Raw genomic sequence first — 24,082 nt, 5'->3', positions numbered from 1 at the left:
TTTTCTTCTTCACAAATGGTGTTCGAATTAAGTCTTCACGCTCTCTTATGTATATATATACCTGGTAATACCCTTGTCCATGCAATTGAAAATCTATAAGAGTCAACGCCCAATTTTTTTAACAAAGCCACATCTTCCTGTAACATTATGAAAACCGGAAAGATGTTATCTACACAACCTCGAAATTGTTTTCTAAGTTAATTTAAAATTATGGTATAACAATGAAATTATTGAATTACCTTCCACAAATTATATTGATCAATAGCAACACAACCATTCGTTCCACCCTCAATTTTACCTGCAACTCGAATAAACACGCTCAGAAATTGACACGTAACAAAAAAATAAATGCGTATGAGTGTATAAAAAGTATAAACATATATTTGTGTATGTATGAAGATTGGAGATAGAAAAGACCAGGTGTTCTCAGTGTGAAGGCATCCCAGTTGCTCTGGCCTTTACCGCCCGTGGCCCAAGCCCCTTCAACCTAAATTACATTGCAAACAAAATTAAACAACGAAATCACAACTAAATTGCATGCATATTCGTTGATTTTTGAGCACGCAAACATTACAAACATACACACCTGATAAGCAGATGTTGCAGAACCAAAGATAAAATCCTTGGGAAAATCAGAGCGTAGGATCTTGGCCTGGGTGTATAAGCCAACTTGGCCACCATTCGTCAACAGACTATATTGGTTATCCATTACTACAAAATATAAAGGGCCTTAATTTGAAGTAGCGTAAGTCGAGTGTTTTGAGAGCGATGTAGTGTATATGCAATGGGCAAGCAAATGATTCGGGTATTTATAGGGGATTATGAGAAAAATAAGGCATGCATGAATTATATAATTGCACCATGGCTGACTCCGCCTAGCAGACGCGTTTAGAAAGTCTAAACTTTTGTTCGAATTTCTATTCTTCGCCAGCCGCCAATCACCACCAACCACCCAATTATTGAATTTCCATCTTCCTTCCATAATGCAATGTATTTTAAGATTTTATGACTTTTAACTTTATGATGTCCACTTGTAAATCCGTGCGCTGAATTAATATTTTAAATTAGAGTCCCATACATTTTCGTCGTCCAATTAAAAATAGACCCTTTTCTCTATTCTTTTTATGTGTTAATACAGATTGAAAAATAGAGCTTTACCCGTTGTACATTAAGTTAATACGGATTTAAAAATAGAGCTTTACCCGTTGTCCAATTAAAAATAGATCTAATAGTGTAACGAAATTAAAATTATAATGGAGTACAAATTAAAAGTTAAATGAACAACACATTGTTCGTCCAAATAATATTCTCAATCATCATATGTACATTGCAATGTCTTTTTTATTTTTGTCCACTTTCAAACTCGTAACTTGAGCAAAATGTAGATTATTTAGTTGTCCAAACTATACCCCCATTGGCTATCATTTTTTGAAATGAAAGAGGATGGAACTGCGTTTTTTGACAAATGAGTAGTTGAAAAAGAAGGGAAATTTTTCGATTTACTTGCAATATTATTTTATAGAAAATTATGCTGTTGAAAATAGAAGAAAGAAAAATGAAATTGTAATGTAATAGGAGACAAACGGGGAGTGTGCATTGTGAGGCAGATATATCTAATGAAAAGCAAGCGACTAGCAGAAAATTATGAAAGCGATTTTACCTAATAATGAGAAGATGGATAAGGTATTCTTTTTTAATGAACAAATGTAAACTTTAGATTCTGTCCCTTAATTAATTTTAAAAACTAAGTCGCCGCCGGAGATAGATTGGACTGAGACATCCCATGTGAGACCCATAGAACATTATTGTCATAGGAGAATAAAAATTAATTGTTCTATTCTTACACAACTCAGTTTGAATGTAAAGACAAACTAAGCCTGCTACACGTTTTCAATTTCCCACACGTTTTTGTGTTTCAATCAAACATTTACTTAGACCGAACTATTTGTGATTGACCAAATCCCGTCTTTCTGAAATGGTCAAATTGATTTATAATATAGTTTGTTTTTTTAATATATATTTTACCTCTTTAAATTTTTAATTTTTTTCAAAATTGAAAAGCCATTGTGCAGTATAAAGTTACATATCATATATTTTTCAATTGTTTTGTAAAATTGGGTGTAAATTGGTATTTTCAAAATTACTTTTGTTTTCTCATTTACATCTCCATAGATTAAAATTCAAATTTTACTCCTACTGAAAACTAAATGTACTTTTTACCTTTTGTGGATGTAAAAAAAAAGAATGAAAATTAAAAAAAAAAAAATTCCACATTTTTTGTTGAAAAATGTAATTTGAATAGTAACATCAGCGAGGTTTTCGATTACTTTAAAGATTTAATTACCATTTAGATCTATTTTAAACCATGATTGGAGATGCTCTTAAATAAGAGAAATGATGAAATTTAGGAAAAATTATATGTTGATTTTGTAATGCAAGCTAGTCCCATTATTTAAAATATAGTTACTTGGCACTAACCATTTCAGAAAAGTTGCGCAGCAACAAATCTTTTAAATCATAATTAAATCTCTAAGTGGCCCATAGAAACGCATTTCATCTTTGTGATTACTAGTTCGTGTAAAAAAAAGAAAAAAAAAAAATGAAACTAACGTATTATAAAGTTCGATGTGGGGTAATTAACGGTTTTTGGCGTGGAGGCCAATTAACATAAACCCAGCAACTCCTTCACTAAAAAAAAAAATCAAGAGTGCAATTCTTCCTAAAAAAAATAATTTACATCGTTAAGATCTACAGTGTTCATTTATTGAATAATTTATTTATTGTGATTGTCTAGGTTAAGGACAAATTAACATTAAACCCTTATTTAAGCCACATTCTTGTCAAAAAAAGAGCATTTTAAAATAGTGTACAACAGAAAATTGTATGGTTAAAACATTAAGAAAAGTCATGAATTTGCATGTAATATTATTGAAAAATGTGGGTTGAAGTGGGGTTAAATCACTGTTGAAAAATGTATTTTGATGGAAGATATGGCTCAAACAAGGGCTAAATGTAATTTGCATGTACGAAAATAAAAAATAATAAAAATTATTGGGTTGTGATGCCATTAAATTGGCCTAGTTCAGTATGGGGGATGATGAAACCGTGTGATCTAACAGCTACTACCTGCCATTACCCAATAACGCAATGCAAAATGGGCCTAAACCCAGCCACGAATTAGGAGAACACGTGTGCTGCTCTGGATCTTTTGATCACCCACTCAAAATCAACGAAGATGACTTGGTTATATGAATATGTTCTGAGTGGTTACCTTACTTGACTTTTCATCTGTTTTTGAGAAGCTCCTAAGTTTTCTCTCTCGATTTAGTGTCTCTTCTCTTTCGCCTTCCTCGTGAACTTTTGTGTAACCTCAAAACTTCTAATTTTTTAGTTAGATTTGTGTTTGTGGAGTTTGTGTGATTCTTCGTCTTAAGTTTGAGAAGGTATAATAGATTTACTAGGTAGATTTAGGTCCATAGAAGCAGCTGCCTTTGTTTGTCTATTTTTGTGGGGTTAGGGTCTGTAGATTTTTCATATTTTACAGGCGGGTACAATGTCATTTTGTGCCCATATAATCGATCCTGGGTAGTGGTGGCGAGTTGGGCTCTGCTCGTTGATTTTGGGCGAGCTCGGCTCAACCCACGAGCTCGTGGCTCATCCAAGCTCGTGGGCCGAGCTAAGCTTTGGCTTGTGGGATCGTCTTTTTTTTTTTTAAATAGGGAAAAACACAAATAATTTAATGAAAACACTTTTTAAAAAAATAAAAAGTGTTAAAAAATACAAATGAAGACACTTTTTCTTTTTTTATTTATATCATATTGTAATATTTTTTATAAAGTATAAAATATTTATATAATGAAGATGAATTGTTTTTTTGAAATACATTTACAAAAAATATATTTTTTTTAAAAGTAGATAAAATGTAAACCCTCCTCCTTTATCCGGACTTCGAACCGGCTATATCAAATTTAAGTAGGCAGAGTTAAAAATTATACGCGAACTTAGTGTAACGTGTACAATTTTTTTAAAAAAAAATTAAATTTAACGATTAAAAAATAAGGAAATTTTGATTAATATAATTAAATCAAATATCACTTACATAACGACATGCAATTTCAGCGTATTTATCTTGTAGTCGAAAATGAGTGTCCTGTTAATCCTTCACGCACATCAAGTATTAAGACTTTATTGATTTGATCAATTACGTATTTAGTTCCTGAAATATTATATCGGGGGTTTATTGCGCATGCTAAAGGAAATAACATAGGCAATTCTTCCCAATATTTTCTAAACTTTAATTCTATAGCAATTATAATTTGACTAAAAGTAGGATTATTTTTATATTTATGGAATGTTCTTACAATTATATAAAGGCATTCAAGCACCATACAGCTTGTGGGATAATAAATACCGGATAAAATCTTTGTGGTCTCGTAAAAAGATGTCAAAAATCGTTTAACTTCCAAAGCTAAAACCCAATCGGATTTATTCAACATACCATCGTCATAACTTCTAACGTGTCTATTGTTATAAAAGTCAGTTATTAAATGTTCGAAACCTTCACATGACTTTAATAGCAAGTAAGTAGAGATCCATCTATGGCCTACGTTCCTAACAAATGTTTTAGCAGTCGTCACCCCTAGGTCGGCACAAAAATCTTCAAATGCTTGTTTTTTACTATGAGAGATCGTAATAAATACTAATGCATTCCTAATCTTTTGAAATTCATCTTTTATATGTTTTAAGTTATCTTGTACAATTAAATTCAAAATATGGCACACACAATGAATATAAAACAAATACCCACCAAAATCATGTTGAATTGTCCTACACAATTTATCGACGACTACCTTATTAACACTAGCATTATCAAAAGTAAAAGACCGAATTTTAATCTCGTAATTATATTCTTTAACAATACTGATAATACCATTATATATATATTATTAGCATTATCAGGAAAATAATTCTAAAAGCAATTCCATGCACCAAAGTGGGTCTATATAGTGTGCGGTTGCAGCTATATATGCTCTTTTATTAACATTTCCATAAATCAGAAATTAAAGATATAACACTCCCATATTGTTGCAAATCCATAATTAATTGTTGTTTTAAATTATTGAAATATTATATTGTATCGGCACGAAGAGTGTTTTGACTTATCCCAACGTACCTTGATTGCAAATATTCTTTTACGAACGAGACGAAATGTTGGTTGTCTACAATAGCCAGCGGCAACAAATTTCACCATTCTGGTTCGAGTATTGTCCTCTGTATACATCCACATGGATAAGGGTGAAGTCATAGAATCAGCACCTGGACTGTCAATTTGTAATTGTGTTTGACCAGCTAGAAAAAGTTCATGTCTGGCTGCTCATACTTTGTAATGGCGGTTGAGATAGTTGGTACCAATTCCTTTTTGTCATGCCAATCTTTGTTGGCAGTATTTACATACTGCTTTAGATTCTGCTAGGTCATCGACGACTTTTTTCGTTGAAATCAACTAAAAGTGATCCCAACATTTTGCTTGCTTTTTGCCCTTTTACTTTCCCCTCGCATCTGGGAGTTTAATTCAGCATTTTCGCCCTCATGTTCAGTTTTGAGAACGTTAATATCATCCAAATCAATTGGATTGTGGCTTCTCTAACCGTGAATGTGAACATATTCAGGTATGGGTACATTATTTAGACCAACAAATTCATTTGAAAATTGACTTTGCGGCGTCCTAGGCGATTCGTCATGATGTGGCCCACATCCCGTATCGAATAAGCTCTCAACAAATGAGCGTTGGTCCATTTGTTTGATTGTTTATGATGAAATTCAAATATAATAACTAGGAAAATATAAATTTACTGAGATTTTGAGAATTGGATAAATTGAAATTGTAACTAATAAATTGTAAAAAAATGAATCGATATTGTATATTTTGCAGCACAAGAGAATAAAAACTCGATAATTGATATAATAAAAGAGAGTTGAAGTAGTGATTGAGAGGAGATAATTGATATGAAAAAAAAGGGAGTTAAGGGGTATTTATAATAGAAGGGGAAAAATAAAAAAAATAAATAAAGTTTAGTGATCGTTTGGTTACTGAAATTTTTTCAGTGACCGTTTCATTCACTGAAACTTTTCAATGATCAAACGGTCACTTTTCACTTTTCAGCCCAGCTCGTTGCTGGTGGGCTCGTCCACAAGCGGCTCATCTCTTAATGAGGCCCGCTCGTCTCACACCCAGGCTCATGATTTTATGAGCCAGAGCCGCCCACGAGCCCTATTTCGACAAGCCAAGCAGCCAAGCCACCCTAATCTTGGGTGTCATGTTTGATCAGTTGATATTTTCTTGTTTTTGGAATATCTTGAGTTTCTTTTGTAACAGGGGTGTCAGAACCATTCTTGGTTGTTTGAATATTCATCTGCATGACATGTTTGTGAAAAATCAATTTTCACAGCCAAATCTTGAAAAATCTAACAAGTAGTGAAACCTTAGATCCTATTGGTGGTATTTTTAGGTTTTTGGTGTTGATTCTTTGGAAAATATTAGTTCTCTTACGATTATTGCTGGAATCGTTTGTTGGTTGTTAGATCTTGATTTCTTGTTAATTGTACTATAACCTCTTGGGTATTTTACAGGGACTATTTGAGACGGTGGATAGGGTTTTCCAATCCTAGGATAGCAGTATGTTCTCTTTTCTTTAAATCCTAACATTTGATTTTTCATTTAACTGACTTTATGTGAAAGTGTTTTAAGTCTTATCACTTTAAGAATTTTGAATTGTATATTGTAATTGTTTTATTATCGATGGTAATTTCTCTTGTGCTTCCCCTTATATTCCCTTCATCTCGTGTTTCAAATTGGGCAGTTTCCTGGGGCATTTGAGCCTCTAGGAATCATATTGAATTCAAACACAAGTAACCCGGAGTTATTCACTATGTTTATCTGTTCTTGATATTGTTGATGTTCCATATATTGTATGATCATGTGTGAGTTGTCAAACATTTTATTGTGAGTATCTAAATCCACTATTGGACATTGACTCTTAAACGACATTCTTGTACTAATTAAAAATTTCAAATGACAACTACAATATTTGAACTTGGAGTTTTTAATCAAAAAGGGATTTTCACATTTGGCAACAAAAAATTTTTGGAGTCCTTGTTCAACAGAAAGTTTCAAAGGCAATAACTGGTGAATTTCTTGAAACTATGACTACTGATAAAAAAAAGAATATGATGAACTTGTATATACTTCCAATATCCTTCATTTGTCTAATTAAGTTTTAAGGAAAGTATGGAAACTCGATAATGCTAAAGCTTTATGGGAAAGGTTAGAAGAACTATACCCAGTTAAATCACTTCCTAATAAACAGTTTCTCCTAGAGAGGTTTTTCAATTTTAAGATTGATTTGTCTAAAGACTTGACGATAATCTTGATACATTTAATAAATTAGCACAAGATATCACTAATGTTGGTGACGAGGTATCTGAGGAATACAAGTTTATAATCTTCCTTAATGCCATACTAAGGCATGTAAAATGTTTACACTGCCACCAAGTATGGTAGAGATACCTTGACACCAAATGTGGTTATAAATTCTTTAAGAAGTAAAGAATTTGAGATTAAGGCTAAGAGACATGGGAAGGAATGTGAAAGTTTATTTGTGAGAAGTAGATCACTTACTAGGCAGGGTAATAATCAAAGTAATAAAAGCAGTCATGGGATTAACACCTTTACGAAGAAAGGGAAAGGGAGGCATAGGTCAAAGTCCAAAAATGGAAATAGAAAATGTTATGGGCATGGTAGAACAAGACACTATATTATGGACTGTTTAAAGAAAAAGAATGAACATAGAGAGATTAAAATAGATTAAGGAAATGTTGTTGAGCCATTAGGTAAAAAGACAATAGATAGACCAATGTTATGACAGAACCCTCTCTGATCTGAATGCTGCAAATATTGCAGATAACAGTAATCAGAATGTTGAATAGGTTTTAGATTTTGGTTGCATTGTTCATACGACTTCTAGAATACCTTGGTTAGTAGATTTTAAGGATCTTGATGGAGGTAAGGTAGTTATGGGCAATAATGCTGCCTACTGAGTTAAGTAGATAGGTAGTATGACTTTAAAATTTGAAAATTACCCTGAAAATTTTGTAATGCTAATTTTAACAAGGGTGTTAAAATGAAGGGAATTTAAGGCATAAAACTGTTCCATATACCCCACAGCAGAATGGTGTAACTGAGAAAATGAATAGGATAATTTTAGATAAGGTTAGATGCATGATGTTTAGCTCAGGTGTCCTCAAAGTTTTACGGGGTGAGGCTATTATGACGGTGGCATATATCATAAATAGACCACCAACTAGTTTCCTAGATGGAAAAACACTTGACGAAGTGTGGACAGGTAAATTGGAAGATCATACCCTTTTAAGAACGTTTGGTTGTACAGCTATTCCCACGAAAGTGTAAAAAAATTGGAGCCTATGTCCCAGAAATGTGTTTTCATGGAATACACAAAAAGGAGTGAAAGGGTATAGGTTTTGAGTGAAAGACAGTAAGGGTTTTAAGATGGCAACTAGTAGAAATTTGACCTTTAATGAAGCTGAGATGCCTTGCCTAAGTGAGAAGATCTCAAGTGAAGTCTATATAAGAGAAAATGAAGAAATGACTAAATCATATATAGAGAAAGAGTCTTCCCTTGAACTCTTTAATGAAGGCCAGGGTAACACTGAGAGTGGTGATGTGTTAGGTTCTCATGAACATAGCGAAGGAAGTGTTCAAGGATCTAGAAGTGGCCTGAGGAACCTTTTAGGTGATTATCTACTAGCCAGGGATAGGACTAGGAGGAAGATAAGAAAACCTGTAAGAATGATTGATTACTTATTCCTTGTTATCATGTCATATCAGAATTTGGCATTTAAAGGGCCGAAATCTTATGAGGAGGCTGTCAGTTACCAACTCTAGAGTGGCAACTTGCTATAAAGAGGAAATGAATTCATTAGTAAAACATAATACTTGAAATCTTCTACCTAAACCTAAAAATAAGTCTTTAGTAGATTATAGTGGATCTATCGTATCAAGAAGGCGAAATTTAAAGCTTTTTTGGCTTGACGGGATACTGTAGAAGGTTTATTGAAGGATTCTCTATGATATCAGGATCATTAACATACTTAACACGCAGGGGTACAAGGTTTGATTGGATATAGAAGTGTGAGGCGAGTTATGAGAAATTGAAGCAAAAGGTAGTGAATGCTCCAGTTTGGCTATACCCGATCCGAGGGTTTTGTGATTTACAGTGATACCTCCAAGCACTTATTGTGGCCGTCCATGCACTAAAAATTTTGAGGCACTACCTTTATGGAGATAAGTATGACATTTATACAAACCACAAGAGTGTCAAGTACATATTCACTCCAAAGAAGTTCAATGTGAGACAAAGAAGATGGCTTGAGTTGGTAAAAGATTAAGATTGCAACATTCAGAATCACCCAGAAAAGGTAAATGTTATAGCAGACGCCTTGACACGTAAAGTGACAAGTCCATTGGGGGATTTGACCATACAAGAGCCATTATGGAAAGAGTTCGAAAGATTAAGCCTCGAAGTGGTCACAACATTGTCAAGTGCTATTACTCAAATGACAGCACTTTTGATTCAACCAACAATCTGTGACAGGATTAAAGACCATTAGCAAGTAGGAGTGGGCATTTTTTACCGGAACCAGTGGAACCGGACCAGAACCGTTTAGAACCGGCCGGTTCGGTTCCGGTTCTTCTAAAAAATAATTTGATTTTGGGACAAATTATTAAGAACCGACCGGTTCCAGTTCGGTTCTTGGTTCTAGTATGGGAACCGCGGGGAACCGAACGGTTCTCATAGAATTTTTTTTTAGTGGGCATTTTTTTTCTTTTTTGGTAAAATATAAGACTTACTCTCCAATTTGTCCCGAAACCAAATTGGTAATATGTATGACTTATTCTTAAAGTGAAAAGAAACTTCCATCAAAGTAAAACAAAATTAAAAAAAAAAAAATTGTAGTATAACAACATAAGCAAAAGGCAGTGACATATGGAAATGAAACGAATGTTTATGTATATAGTTCATATTTCACTTTTTAATTAAATAATTGAGAAAAATATTGAATTGTGATTACCTGAAGGCTCAAGAAAATGTTAAAAATGGACCCTTCAGTTGGCATTTTTTTCAGTAAAATATATGACTTACTCTCCAAATACTTTTATTTTGTTTTCATTTTGATGAAAGTTTGTTTACTCATTGAAGTACTAGACAGTTTATATAACTTAATATTTGTTTGATAATAGTAACTTTTATTATTTGCATATTGTTTTAAAATTTGTATACTTAGTTTTCTTTTAATCTTTGTATAATATGTTTGGTTCTTCTATGTTTTTTTAAAAGTATCATATTGGTAGTTTCTTTAGATTTTTTATTAGTAAACATTTTATTTTGACATCTTTATATAAAGAACCGGACCGGACCGAACCGGAATCGATTGGTTTGGTTCCGGTTCGGTTCCATAGCTAACAATGGAACCAATGGTTCCATTTCTAAAATTCTCATTGGTATTCGGTTCGGTTCCTTTTAGAATCGGACCGAACTGGACCGCGCCCACTCCTATTAGCAAGTCAATCAGTTGTTTGAATTAATTAAGTCAAAGATTGATATAGAGAAGCAAAAGGATTTCACCATGGATAAGGATTATCAAGGATGCTTGTGCGTACCTAACTTCGAGAAGTTGAAAAAGTAAATATTAGAAGAGCTTCACTTCGTTCCTTGTTCAGTACATCCAGGAGGTACAAATATGTACCGAGACCTTAAGGTTGTATTTTAGTGGAAAGGTGTGAAGAGGAATATAGTTGAGTATGTCTAAAGATGCTTAGTATGTTAACAAGTGAAATCTAAACACCAACTACCATCAGGGTTAATTGAACCGTAAGAAGTTCTGGGGTAAAAATAGGAGCATGTAACGATGGACTTTGTGGTCTATTTTCCAAAGTCAACAAGGGATAATAAGGCTATTTCGATCTATTTTCGGTCATTGCAGATCAGCTCACCAAATTGGCTAGTTTCTTATTGGTTCAGATGATATTCTTAATGGACCAGTTGGCACAGTTTTATGTGAGGGAGATAGTAAGGTTGCATGATGTACCCGTTTCAATTTTAAGAAATAGAGACCAAGATTCACATCGAACTTCTGGAAAAGCTCACACCGAGCTATGGAAACTAAGCTAAAATTTAGTACGATTTTTCATCCTCAGACCTAGTTTATCTTTAGCTATATCGTCACCATCAATATATATAATACAATCACTAGCATTATTGAATAACATGGCCTCCATCTCTAGTTTATCTGAAAAAAGATTTGCAACATCAGGCGTTCCATCATCTTCAAAGGATTCAAATTGATCCCCTACTATATCCCATATTTTAGTTTCCTCGACATAGCATTATGGGCTTTTTATTGATACTGTTGTGAACAAAAACCAAAATTTCTTGGCACTTTTTTGGAGCTAATCACTTTCTCTTTATTGAATGAACAAAAGACTATGGACTCAAATTCCGTTCAGTACATGAAGAAGAACTAGGTTGTCCAGGAACTCAAAAGTTAACACTCTGAAGTAAAGGTGCAGTTGAACCATGAGTAGCCTACCAACCTTTTGCATCCATAATGTCCCTATTCAATCAAAATCACATAAAATATTAATTGGAGCAGTTTCAAGGTACTGATTAAATAGTTAAATATTAAAATAGAGACAAGCAAATATAAATATGTTTTTAAAAAATTATTTTTGAAATTTATCTATCAGTAAGGGAATCAATCAACTTATTTATGTAATTTAATGATTAAAAAAATATTCAATTATATAGTAAATTACCTGCTTCATTCAAAGTGGGAATGATTACGATCTGAGTCAACATCCCAAGACTCTCGACAAACAATCAGAATTTGATAAAGGTTGCACAATAATTAAAAAATTTAGGTTTACGTTAAAATCTAGCATTATAATGCTTTTGCATAATAAATAAAGCCCATAATCTAATTTAATTTTAAGCCTAAGTCCTTAATTAAGTTAACATTTTGGTTAATGTCCGCGATAAAGATTTTTTTTTTTTTTTTTGGGTAAAAATTCTGATTTTTTTCATGCAATTTTTTATAAAATTTTCCATATAGTTTTCAAATTTCATTAAAAAAAAGGGAAACTTTTTCCATTTTCAAAAAGTTTTCGAAGAGTTTCTGTTTCGAAATGTTTTTGAAATGGAATACTGGCATTTAGAGAGTTTCCTCGCATCAGAGGAGAGTGGGGAAAGCTCGCTTAGATGTTCAATTATTACAAAGCGGATTGTATGGACAGAGAGGTTAAAAAGACTATCGTACTGAGTCAATTTTTGAATGGATAGAGAAAAATGGTATGAGCCAATATTTGTTGTACGTTGTTCATTCTATTTCTGTAGGAAGTAATTAAGAGGATTAAAAAATATTGTATTGTATGAATTCTCGAACTAAAAAAAGAAGACTTCTCATGTAATTGTTAGTGGTTTGCTGAACTATGTTAAATCTATGTTTAGCTCTTTCTTCCTCATTTTTGTGCTCTGTGTTTCAAGGCCAAACCTGAGATTTATGAGTCCTTTGGTTAACTTTTATAAAGACAAATTTTTGAATTTTCAAGAAAATTTATAAGCTTAGGAAAAAAATCGTATGTGAGGTTTCTTTAGTTTATATATATATATATTTCTTTACAAAAAATGTAAGTGCCCAGTATTTTGGTAGGGATGGCAACGGGGCGAGTATCGAATGGGTAGCGAGGCAGGGACTATGTTTCCTGTAGTCGTTCCATTCCCACTTCGGAGTAATGACCCTCGTCCCATACCCATCCCATTTACCCGGTTAGACATAAAATCTTGGTCAATCTGAGGGAATGATTCAAACATTGGAAGATATGCTTGGAATGTGTGTCCTTGAGTTTGGAGAACATTGGATTAAACATTTACCATGATCGCATACAACAACTATCACACCCATTGCACCATATGAGGCATTTTATGGGATGAAGTGTAGATCACAAGTTCATTGGGACGAAGTTGGTAAGCGAAAGTTTTTGAGTCCAGAGATCATTGAACAAACAACGCGGGCTATTTAGAAAATTTGAGCTAGTATGTAAATTGTCCAAGATAGACAGAATAGTTATGCTAACAAAAGAAGGAAGAAATTGGAATTTCGACAGGTGATAAAGTACTTTTAAAAGTTGCGCGATTGAAAGGAGTATTACGTTTTGGAAAGAACGGGAAGTTATAACCAAGGTTCATTGGTCCGTTTGAAATCTTACAACATATTGGCAATGTCGTATACAAGTTAGCTTTACCCCCAGAACTTTCAATCATGCATGATGTTTTATGTCTATTAGTACTTTGAAAGTTTGTCCCTAAGCCAAGTCATGTGGTCAATCATCAGTCCATTGATTTACAATAGCTACGAGAAAGTGCCAATAAGGATCATTAATATGAAATTTCAAGCATTCATGAGTAAGGTGATCTCCTTGGGTATAAATACAATGGCATAGTCACTTCGTCAAAGAAGCAACTTGGGAGAGAGGGGTAAAGATGCGAGCTAAGTATCTACAACTCTTCTACAAATTTCAAGGTAAATTTCGAGGATGAAATTTATTGTTAGGAGGGTAAATTGTAATACCTGTACCTATGGCTTAACTTATTAGTTTAATTTTGGCTTGTTATAAAAAATAAAATAAAAATATAAATATATACAGAGAGAGAGAGAGAGAGAGAGAGAGAGAGAGAGAGAGATAAACACGATTAAGATGGAGATATGACACTTCTAAAGGAAACTGATACTCATTTATAGAGGCCATCATGTTTTGAGAGTTTTAATTCAATTGAATTTTTAATCTAAAAGTGATAAAATCTTATCATTATCTAAACTATATTTCAGCTAATGGGATAAGATATTGAATTTCAAAAATAAAATAAAATTATCTCCACAATTTATAAAATTAAATAAAGTAGAGACGACTAGTATAAAGGGGTTTAAAAATGAGTGTCGAGACATGTCGTGATTATTCAATTTGGGTCGAGATGGAGATTGTTGGTTTGACCCAAATTTGTGAAATAAAAGAATTATAGTTTGGCAAGAAAATGGAATGGATTTGAAAATATCCAGCTAAGGTAGACAATATTGGGACTGACTTAAATAATGTAAATCGGTTTACGGGACCTATGTTGTATTTCCTTTAGTGCCACTAATTGTTGGTTGGTGAAAATTGAGCATCTGTAATTTCAGTTCGAAAGAAAAGATTTTTTTTAGTAACGAACATAAAATACTTTGGATACACAGGGCTTAATTAAGAAATTGGAATTAAAATTGTCCAACCATTTGTTGTAGGAGAGAGGCTATGCTGCACGGAAATGGAAATTGGAAATGAAATAGGACACTATACGATACGATACGAGAAACTGTTATTATTGAAAAAAGTATGGCATGACGCGCTATTGGAATGTTATATTTAAATTATTAATTTAATTAAATAAATTCAATATTCAACTTCATAAAACTCTATAATGTAAATTAAATAACAAAAATTTCACAACCTATCTAATTTAATTAAGATCTTGACATAAAATCATTGTTATCTCATAAGTCAAAACACTTATTGATAATTGGTCAATACTCAAACTAAAAAATTCGTAAATTCACAATTCAAATTTCTTCAGCTATATCATCACCATCAATATATCGGCCTGTTTGGGAGTTTTGGCTCAAAAAATTGATTTTTTTACTGTTATTTCACTATTCCAGCCGTCATATTTGACTTTTTCTCTCACAAGTGGACCTCACTTTTCTCCTAACAGTCAAAAAATTAATTCTCAAAATCACTCCCAAACATGCTCTATATAATACTATCACTAGTATCATTGAATGACATGGCCTTCATCTCTAGTTTATCTGAAAAAAGATTTGCAATATCAGGCGTTCCATCATCTTCAAAGGATTCAAATTGATCCCCTACTATATCCCATATTTTAGTTTTCTCAACATAGCATTGTGGGCTTTTTATTGATATGATAGATGACTGTTGTGAACAAAACCAAAATTTTGGCACTTTTTCGGAGCTAACCACTCTGTCTTTATTGAATGAACAAAAGACAATGTATTCAAATCCCGTTCACTACATGAAGAAGAACTAGGTTGTCCAGGAACTCAAAAGTTAACAGTCTGAAGTAAAGGTGCAGTTGAACCATGAGTAGCCTACCAACCTTTTGCATACATAATGTCCCTATTCAATCAAAATCACATAAAACATTAATTGGAGCAGTTTCAAGGTACTGATTAAATAGTTAAATATTAAAATAGAGACAAGCAAATATAAATATGTTTTTAAAAAATTATTTTTTAAATTTATCTATCAGCAAGGGAATCAATCAACTTATTTATGTAATTTAATGATTAAAAAAATATTCAATTATATAGTAAATTTCCTACTTTATTCAAAGTGGAAATGATTACGATCTGAGTCAACATCCCATGACTCTCGACAAACAATCAGAATTTGATAAAGGCTGCACAATAATTAAAAAATTTAGGTTTACGTTAAAATCTAGTATTATAATGCTTTTACATAATAAATAAAGCCCATAATCTAAGTTAATTTTAAGCCTAAGTCCTTAATTAAGTTAACATTTTGGTTAGAGTCCACGATAAAGTCTTTATTTTTTATTTATTTACTTTTTTTTGGGTAAAAATTCTGATTTTTTTTTTCATGCAAAGTTTTATAAAATTTTCCATAGAGTTTTCGAATTTCATTGAAGAAAAAGGGAAACTTTTTCCATTTTTGAAAAGTTTTCGAAGAGTTTCTATTTCGAAATGTTTTTGAATGGAATGCTGGCATTTAGAGAGTTTCCTCGCATCAGAGGAGAGTGGGGAAAGCTCGCTTAGATGTTCAATTATTACAAAGCGGATTGTATGGACAGAGAGGTTAAAAGGACTATCGTACTGAGTCAATTTTTGAATGGATAGAAAAAAAAATGGTATGAGCCAATATTTGTTGTACTTTGTTCATTCTATTTCTGTAGGAAGTAATTAAGACGATTAAAAAATATTGTATTGTATGATTTTTCGAACTAAAAAAGAAGACTTCTCATGTAATTGTTAGTGGTTTGCTGAACTATGTTAATCTATGTTTAGCTCTTTCTTGCTCATTTTTGTGCTCTGAGTTTCAAGGCCAATCTTGAAATTTATGAGTCCTTTGGTTAACTTTCATAAAGACAAATTTTTGAATTTTCAAGAAAATTTATAAGCTTAGGAAAAAAATTGTATGTGAGATTTCTTTAGTTTATATATATATATATATCTTTACAAAAAATGTAAGTGCCCAAAGTATTTTGGTAGGGATGGCAACGGGCCGAGTATCGAACAGGTCGGCCATTCCCACCCCATTCCATCGGATATTTTTTTTATCTTACTCCATATCCATACCTGATAAAAGCGAGATGGGGTAGGTCCCATGACCCACATATTTTTTCTTTTTATTTTTTTTTATGTTTTGCTTTTAATTTTTTATCCCTACTTAGTAAATATTATAAGTATTTTACCAATTTGTTAAAAACAACTTATATTCATTTAAAAACGATGATAAATCTATTATTTTTGTTTGATAAAAACTTAAATTTGAAATTAACTTTAAATGGTGCGGGTAGCGAGCAGGGACTATGTTTCCCGTAGTCGTTCTATTCCGGCTTCGGAGTAATGACCCTCGTCCCATACCCATCCCATTTACCCGGTTAGATGGGTAATCCCCACTCCATTTGGGGTAGGGCCCACGGGTATCGAGTTGAACGAATTTTTTTGCCATCCCTATATTTTGGGCTTCTTATTTAGTCCCATTTTTTTGTTTTGCTATTGCTTTGAAAAGTCCAAAGGGCCAACTCAGAAAAGTAAATGAAGTTTTTCGGGCTTTCCACTTTTAGAACTTTAAATTTTTTTATGTGCTTTAGAACTTGAGGTTCTAGGCAATGGCCTAGTTCACCCTAGGCCAAGCCAATTGTGTTTGCACTAAGTTCGATGAGTATTAATTTTTTCCAACAAGAACTTGAAGAGGCTGACTAATTGACACATTTCATTAAAACAAGACAATTTTGGATCTTAATAACATGACTTTAATAGCAAGTAAGTAGAGTTCCATCTATAGCCTACGTCGCTAACAAATGTTTTAGCAATCGTCACCCCTAATTCGACACAGAAATCTTCAAATACTTTTTTTTACTAGGAGAGATCGTAATATATACTAATGCATTCCTAATCCTTTGAAATTCATCTTTTATATGTTTTAAGTCATCTTACACAATAAAATTCAAGATATGGCACACACAACGAATATGAAACAAATACCCATCAAAATCAGGTTGAATTGTCCTACACAATTTATCGACAACTACCTTATTAACACTAACATTATCAAAAGTAAAAGACCGAATTTTAGTCTCGCAATTATATTCTCTAACAATACTGATAATAGCATTATATATATTATTAGCATTATGAGGAAACTCAATAATTCTAAAAGTAATAGTTTTTTTATGCATGCACCAAAATGGGTCTATATAGTGTGCGGTTGCAGCTATATGTGCTCTTTTATTAACCACTTCCCATATATCAGAAGTTAAAGATATAACACCCCTATATTGTTGCAAATCCATAATTAATTGTTATTTTGAATTATTGAAATATTGTATTGTATAGGCACAAAGAGTGTTTCGACTTATCCCAACGTACCTTGGTTGCAGATATTCTTTCACGAACGAGACGAAGTGTTGGCTGTCTACAATAGCCAGAGGCAACTCAGTGGCGGCAACAAATTTCACCATTTCGGTACGAGTATTGTCCTCTGAATACATCCACGTAGATAAGGGTGAAGTCGTAGAACCGGCGCCTGGACTGTTAATTTGTAATTGTGTTTGACCAGCTAGAAAAAGTCTATGTTTGGCCGCACATACTTTGTAATGGCGGTTGAGATGGGTGGTACCAATTCCTAAATACATACTGCTTTAGATTCTGTAAGGTCATCAACGACTTTTTCCGTTGAAATCAACTTAAAGTGATCACAACATTTTGCTTGCTTTTAGACCTTTTACTCTCCCCTCGCATCTGGGAGTTTAATTCAGTATCTTCGTCCTCATGTTCCACTTCGAGAATGTTAATATCATCCAAATCAATTGGATTGTGGCTTCCCTGACCATGGATGTGAACATCTTCAGGTATGGGTACGTCATTTAGACCGACAAATTCATTTGAAAATTGATTTTGCGACATCTTAGGCGATTCGCCATGATGTGGCCCACATCCTGTATCGAATAAACTCTCAACAAATGAGCGTTGGTCCATTTATTTGATTGTTTACGATGAAATTCTAATATAATAACTAGAAAAATATAAATGCAGCAAGATTGTGAGAATTGAGAATTGGATGAATTGAAATTGTAACTAATAAATTGTAAAAAATGAATTGATATTGTATATTTTGCAGTACAAGAGAGAAAAACTCGATAATTGATATAATAAAAGAGAGTTGAAGTAGTGATTGAGAGGAGATAATTGATATGGAAAAAAAAGGAGTTAAGGGGTATTTATAATAGAAGGGAAAAAATAAAAAAATAAAAAATTTCAGTGACCGTTTCATTCACTGAAACTTTTCAATGATCAAACGGTCACTTTTCACTTTTCAGCCCAGCTCGTTGCTGGTGGGCTCGTCCACAAGCGGCTCATCTCTTAATGAGGCCCGCTCGTCTCACACCCAGGCTCATGATTTTATGAGCCAGAGCCGCTCACGAGCCCTATTTCGACAAGCCAAGCAGCCAAGCCACCCTAATCTTGGGTGTCATGTTTGATCAGTTGATATTTTCTTGTTTTTGGAATAGCTTGAGTTTCTTTTGTAACAGGGGTGTCAGAACCATTCTTGATTGTTTGAATATTCATCTGCATGACATGTTTGTGAAAAATCAATTTTCACAGCCAAATCTTGAAAAATCTAACAAGTAGTGAAACCCTAGATCCTATTGGTGGTATTTTTGGGTTTTTGGTGTTGATTCTTTGGAAAATATTAGTTCTCTTACGATTATTGCTGGAATCGTTTGTTGGTTGTTAGATCTTGATTTCTTGTTAATTGTACTATAACCTCTTGGGTATTTTACAGGGACTATTTGAGACGGTGGATAGGGTTTTCCAATCCACTACTAGGATTGCAGTATGTTCTCTTTTCTTTAAATCCTAACATTTGATTTTTCATTTAACTGACTTTATGTGAAAGTGTTTTAAGTCTTATCACTTTAAGAATTTTGAATTGTATATTGTAATTGTTTTATTATCAATGGTAATTTCTCTTGTGCTTCCCCTTATATTCCCTTCATCTCCTGTTTCAAATTGGGCATTTTCCTGGGGCATTTGAGCCTCTAGGAATCATATTGAATTCAAACACAAGTAACCCGGAGTTATTCACTATGTTTATCTGTTCTTGATATTTTTGATGTTCCGTATATTGTATGATCATGTGTGAGTTGTCAAACGTTTTATTGTGAGTATCTAAATCCACTATTGGACATTGACTCTTAAACGACATTCTTGTACTAATTAAAAATTTCAAATGACAACTACAATATTTGAACTTGGAGTTTTTAATCAAAAAGGGATTTTCACATTTGGCAACAAAAAATTTTTGGAGTCCTTGTTCAACAGAAAGTTTCAAAGGCAATAACTGGTGAATTTCCTGAAACTACGACTACTGATAAAAAAAAGAATATGATGAACTTGTACATACTTCCAATATCCTTCATTTGTCTAATTAAGTTTTAAGGAAAGTACGGAAACTCGATAATGCTAAAGCTTTATGGGAAAGGTTAGAAGAACTATACCCAGTTAAATCACTTCCTAATAAACAGTTTCTCCTAGAGAGGGTTTTTCAATTTTATGATTGATTTGTCTAAAGACTTAGACGATAATCTTGATACATTTAATAAATTAGCACAAGATATCACTAATGTTAGTGACGAGGTATCTGAGGAATACAAGTTTCTAATCTTCCTTAATGCCATACTAAGGCATGTAACTATACCCAGTTAAATCACTTCCTAATAAACAGTTTCTCCTAGAGAGGGTTTTTCAATTTTATGATTGATTTGTCTAAAGACTTAGACGATAATCTTGATACATTTAATAAATTAGCACAAGATATCACTAATGTTAGTGACGAGGTATCTGAGGAATACAAGTTTCTAATCTTCCTTAATGCCATACTAAGGCATGTAAAATGTTTACACTACCACCAAGTATGGTAGAGATACCTTGACACCAGATGTGGTTATAAATTCTTTAAGAAGTAAAGAATTTGAGATTAAGGCTAAGAGACATGGGAAGGAATGTGAAAGTTTATTTGTGAGAAGTAGATCACTTACTAGGCAGGGTAATAATCAAAGTAATAAAAGCAGTCATGGGATTAACACCTTTACGAAGAAAGGGAAAGGGAGGCATAGGTCAAAGTCCAGAAATGGAAATAGAAAATGTTATGGGTATGGTAGAACAAGACACTATATTATGGACTGTTTAAAGAAAATGAATGAACATAGAGAGATTAAAATAGATTAAGGAAATGTTGTTGAGCCATTAGGTAAAAAGACAATAGATAGACCAATGTTATGACAGAACCCTCTCTTATCTGAATGCTACAAATATTGCAGATAACAGTAATCAGAATGTTGAATGGGTTTTAGATTCTGGTTGCATTGTTCATATGACTTCTAGAATACCTTGGTTAGTAGATTTTAAGGATCTTGATGGAGGTAAGGTAGTTATGGGCAATAATGCTACCTACTGAGTCAAGTAGATAGGTAGTATGACTTTAAAATTTGAAAATTACCTTGAAAAATTTGTAATGCTGATTTTAACAAGGGTGTTAAAATGAAGGGAATTTAAGGCATAAAACTATTCCATATACCCCACAGCAGAATGGTGTAACTGAGAAAATGAATAGGATAATTTTAGATAAGGTTAGATGCATGATATTTAGCTCAGGTGTCCTCAAAGTTTTACGGGGTGAGGCTATTATGACGGTGGCATATATCATAAATAGACCACCAACTAGTTTCCTAGATGGAAAAACACTTGACGAAGTGTGGATAGGTAAATTGGAAGATCATACCCTTTTAAGAACGTTTGGTTGTACAGCTATTCCCACGAAAGTGTAAAAAAATTGGAGCCTATGTCCCAGAAATGTGTTTTCATGGAATACACAAAAAGGAGTGAAAGGGTATAGGCTTTCAGTGAAAGACAATAAGGGTTTTAAGATGGCAACTAGTAGAAATTTGACCTTTAATGAAGCTGAGATGACTTGCCTAAGTGAGAAGATCTCAAGTGAAGTCTATATAAGAGAAAATGAAGAAATGACTAAATCATATATAGAGAAAGAGTCTTCCCTTGAACTCTTTAATGAAGGCCAGGGTAACACTGAGAGTGGTGATGTGTTAGGTTCTCATGAACATAGTGAAGGAAGTGTTCAAGGATCTAGAAGTGGCATGGGGAACCTTTTAGGTGATTATCTACTAGCCAGGGATAGGACTAGGAGGAAGATAAGAAAACCTGTAAGAATGATTGATTACTTATTCCTTGTTATCATGTCATATCAGAATTTGGCATTTAAAGGGCCCAAATCTTATGAGGAGGCTGTCAGTTGCCAACTCTAGAGTGCCAACTTGCTATGAAAGAGGAAATGAATTCATTAGTAAAACATTATACTTGAAATCTTCTACCTAAACCTAAAAATAAGTCTTTAGTAGATTGCAAGTGGATCTATCGTATCAAGAAGGCAAAATTTAAAGCTTTTTTGGCTTGACGGGATACTGTAGAAGGTTTATTGAAGGATTCTCTATGATATCAGGATCATTAACATACTTAACAAGCAGGGGTACAAGGTTTGATTGGATATAGAAGTGTGAGGCGAGTTATGAGAAATTGAAGCAAAAGGTAGTGAATGCTCCAGTTTGGCTATACCCGATCCGAGGGTTTTGTGATTTACAGTGATACCTCCAAGCACTTATTGTGGCCATCCATGCACTAAAAATTTTGAGGCACTACCTTTATGGAGATAAGTATGACATTTATACAAACAACAAGAGTGTCAAGTACATATCCACTCCAAAGAAGTTCAATGTGAGACAAAGAAGATGGCTTGAGTTGGTGAAAGATTAAGATTGCAACATTCAGAATCACCCAGAAAAGGTAAATGTTATAGCAGACGCCTTGAGACGTAAAGTGACAAGACCATTGGGGGATTTGACCATACAAGAGTCATTATGGAAAGAGTTCGAAAGATTAAGCCTCGAAGTGGTCACAACACTGTCAAGTGCTATTACTCAAATGACAGCACTTTCGATTCAACCAACAATCTGTGACAGGATTAAAGACCATTAGCAAGTCAATCAGTTGTTTGAATTAATTAAGTCAAAGATTGATATAGAGAAGCAAAAGGATTTCACCATGGATAAGGATTATCAAGGATGCTTGTGCGTACCTAACTTCCAGAAGTTGAAAAAGTAAATATTAGAAGAGCTTCACTTCGTTCCTTATTCAGTACATCCAGGAGGTACAAATATGTACCGAGACCTTAAGGTGGTATTTTAGTGGAAAGGTGTGAAGAGGGATATAGTTGAGTATGTCTAAAGATGCTTAGTATGTTAACAAGTGAAAGCTAAACACCAACTGCCATCAGGGTTAATTGAACCGTAAGAAGTTCTGGGGTAAAAATAGGAGCATGTAACGATGGACTTTGTGGTCTATTTTCCAAAGTCAACAAGGGATAATGAGGCTATTTCGATCTATTTTCGGTCATTGCAGATCAACTCACCAAATTGGCTAGTTTCTTATTGGTTCAGATGATATTCTTAATGGACCAGTTGGCACAGTTTTATGTGAGCGAGATAGTAAGGTTGCATGATGTACCCATTTCAATTTTATGAAATAGAGACCAAGATTCACATCGAACTTCTGGAAAAGCTCACACCGAGCTATGGAAACTGAGCTAAAATTTAGTACGATTTTTCATTCTCAGACAGATGGTCAATATGAGGGAATGATTCAAACATTGGAAGATATGCTTGGAACGAGTGTCCTTGAGTTTGGAGAACACTAGGTTAAACATTTACCGTGTTCGCATACAACAACTATCACACCCATTGCACCATATGAGGCATTTTATGGGATGAAGTGTAGATCACAAGTTCATTGGGACAAAGTTGGTAAGCGAAAGATTTTGAGTCCAGAGATCATTGAACAAACAACGCGGGCTATTAAGAAAATTAGAGCTAGTATGTAAATTGTCCAACATAGACAGAATAGTTATGCTAACAGAAGAAGGAAGAAATTGGAATTTCGACAGGTGATAAAGTACTTTTAAAAGTTGCGCCATTGAAAGGAGTATAACGTTTTGGAAAGAACGGGAAGTTATAACCAACGTTCATTGGTCCATTTGAAATCTTACAACATATTGGGAATGTCACATACCAGTTAGCTTTATCCCCAGAACTTTCAATCGTGCATGATGTTTTATATCTATCAGTGCTTTGAAAGTTCGTCCCTGAGCCAAGTCATGTGGTCAATCATTAGTCCATTGATTTACAATAGCTACGAGAAAGTGCCAATAAGGATCATTAATCTGAAATTTCAAGCATTCATGTGTAAGGTGATCTCTTTGGGTATAAATACAATGGCATAGTCACTTCGTCAAATAAGCAACTTGGGAGAGAGTGGTAAAGATGCAAGCTAAGTATCCACAACTCTTCTACAAATTTCGAGGCAAATTTCGAGGATGAAATTTATTGTTAGGAGGGTAAATTGTAATATCTGTACCTACGGCTTAACTTATTAGTTTAGTTTTGGCTTGTTATAAAAAATAAATAAATAAATATACACACACACACACACACACACAAAGAGAGAGAGAGAGAGAAATAAACACGATTAAGATGGAGATATGATGCTTGTAAAGGAAATATATGATACTTATTATAGAGGT

General features: G+C 33.5%; 1 protein-coding gene across 1 annotated transcript in view; it reads right to left on the bottom strand.

Annotated features, from left to right (window-relative positions):
- The window catches only part of LOC111392048 (beta-glucosidase-like), a 29,329-nt gene extending 28,528 nt beyond the window's left edge, over positions 1 to 801 (bottom strand). Inside the window, exon 1 of the mRNA XM_023017331.1 lies at positions 587 to 801. Within this exon, the coding sequence (XP_022873099.1) occupies positions 587 to 709 (123 nt within the window). The 5' untranslated portion in view covers positions 710 to 801. The remainder of the gene's footprint in view (positions 1 to 586) is intronic.
- Between the last annotated feature and the right edge of the window lie 23,281 nt (positions 802 to 24,082).

This window comes from Olea europaea, unplaced genomic scaffold (assembly GCF_002742605.1).
Source record: "Olea europaea var. sylvestris unplaced genomic scaffold, O_europaea_v1 scaffold876, whole genome shotgun sequence".
Taxonomy (NCBI): domain Eukaryota; kingdom Viridiplantae; phylum Streptophyta; class Magnoliopsida; order Lamiales; family Oleaceae; genus Olea; species Olea europaea.
The sequence above is the reverse complement of the archived record's forward strand: the minus strand, read 5'-3'. Positions and strand labels throughout refer to the sequence as shown.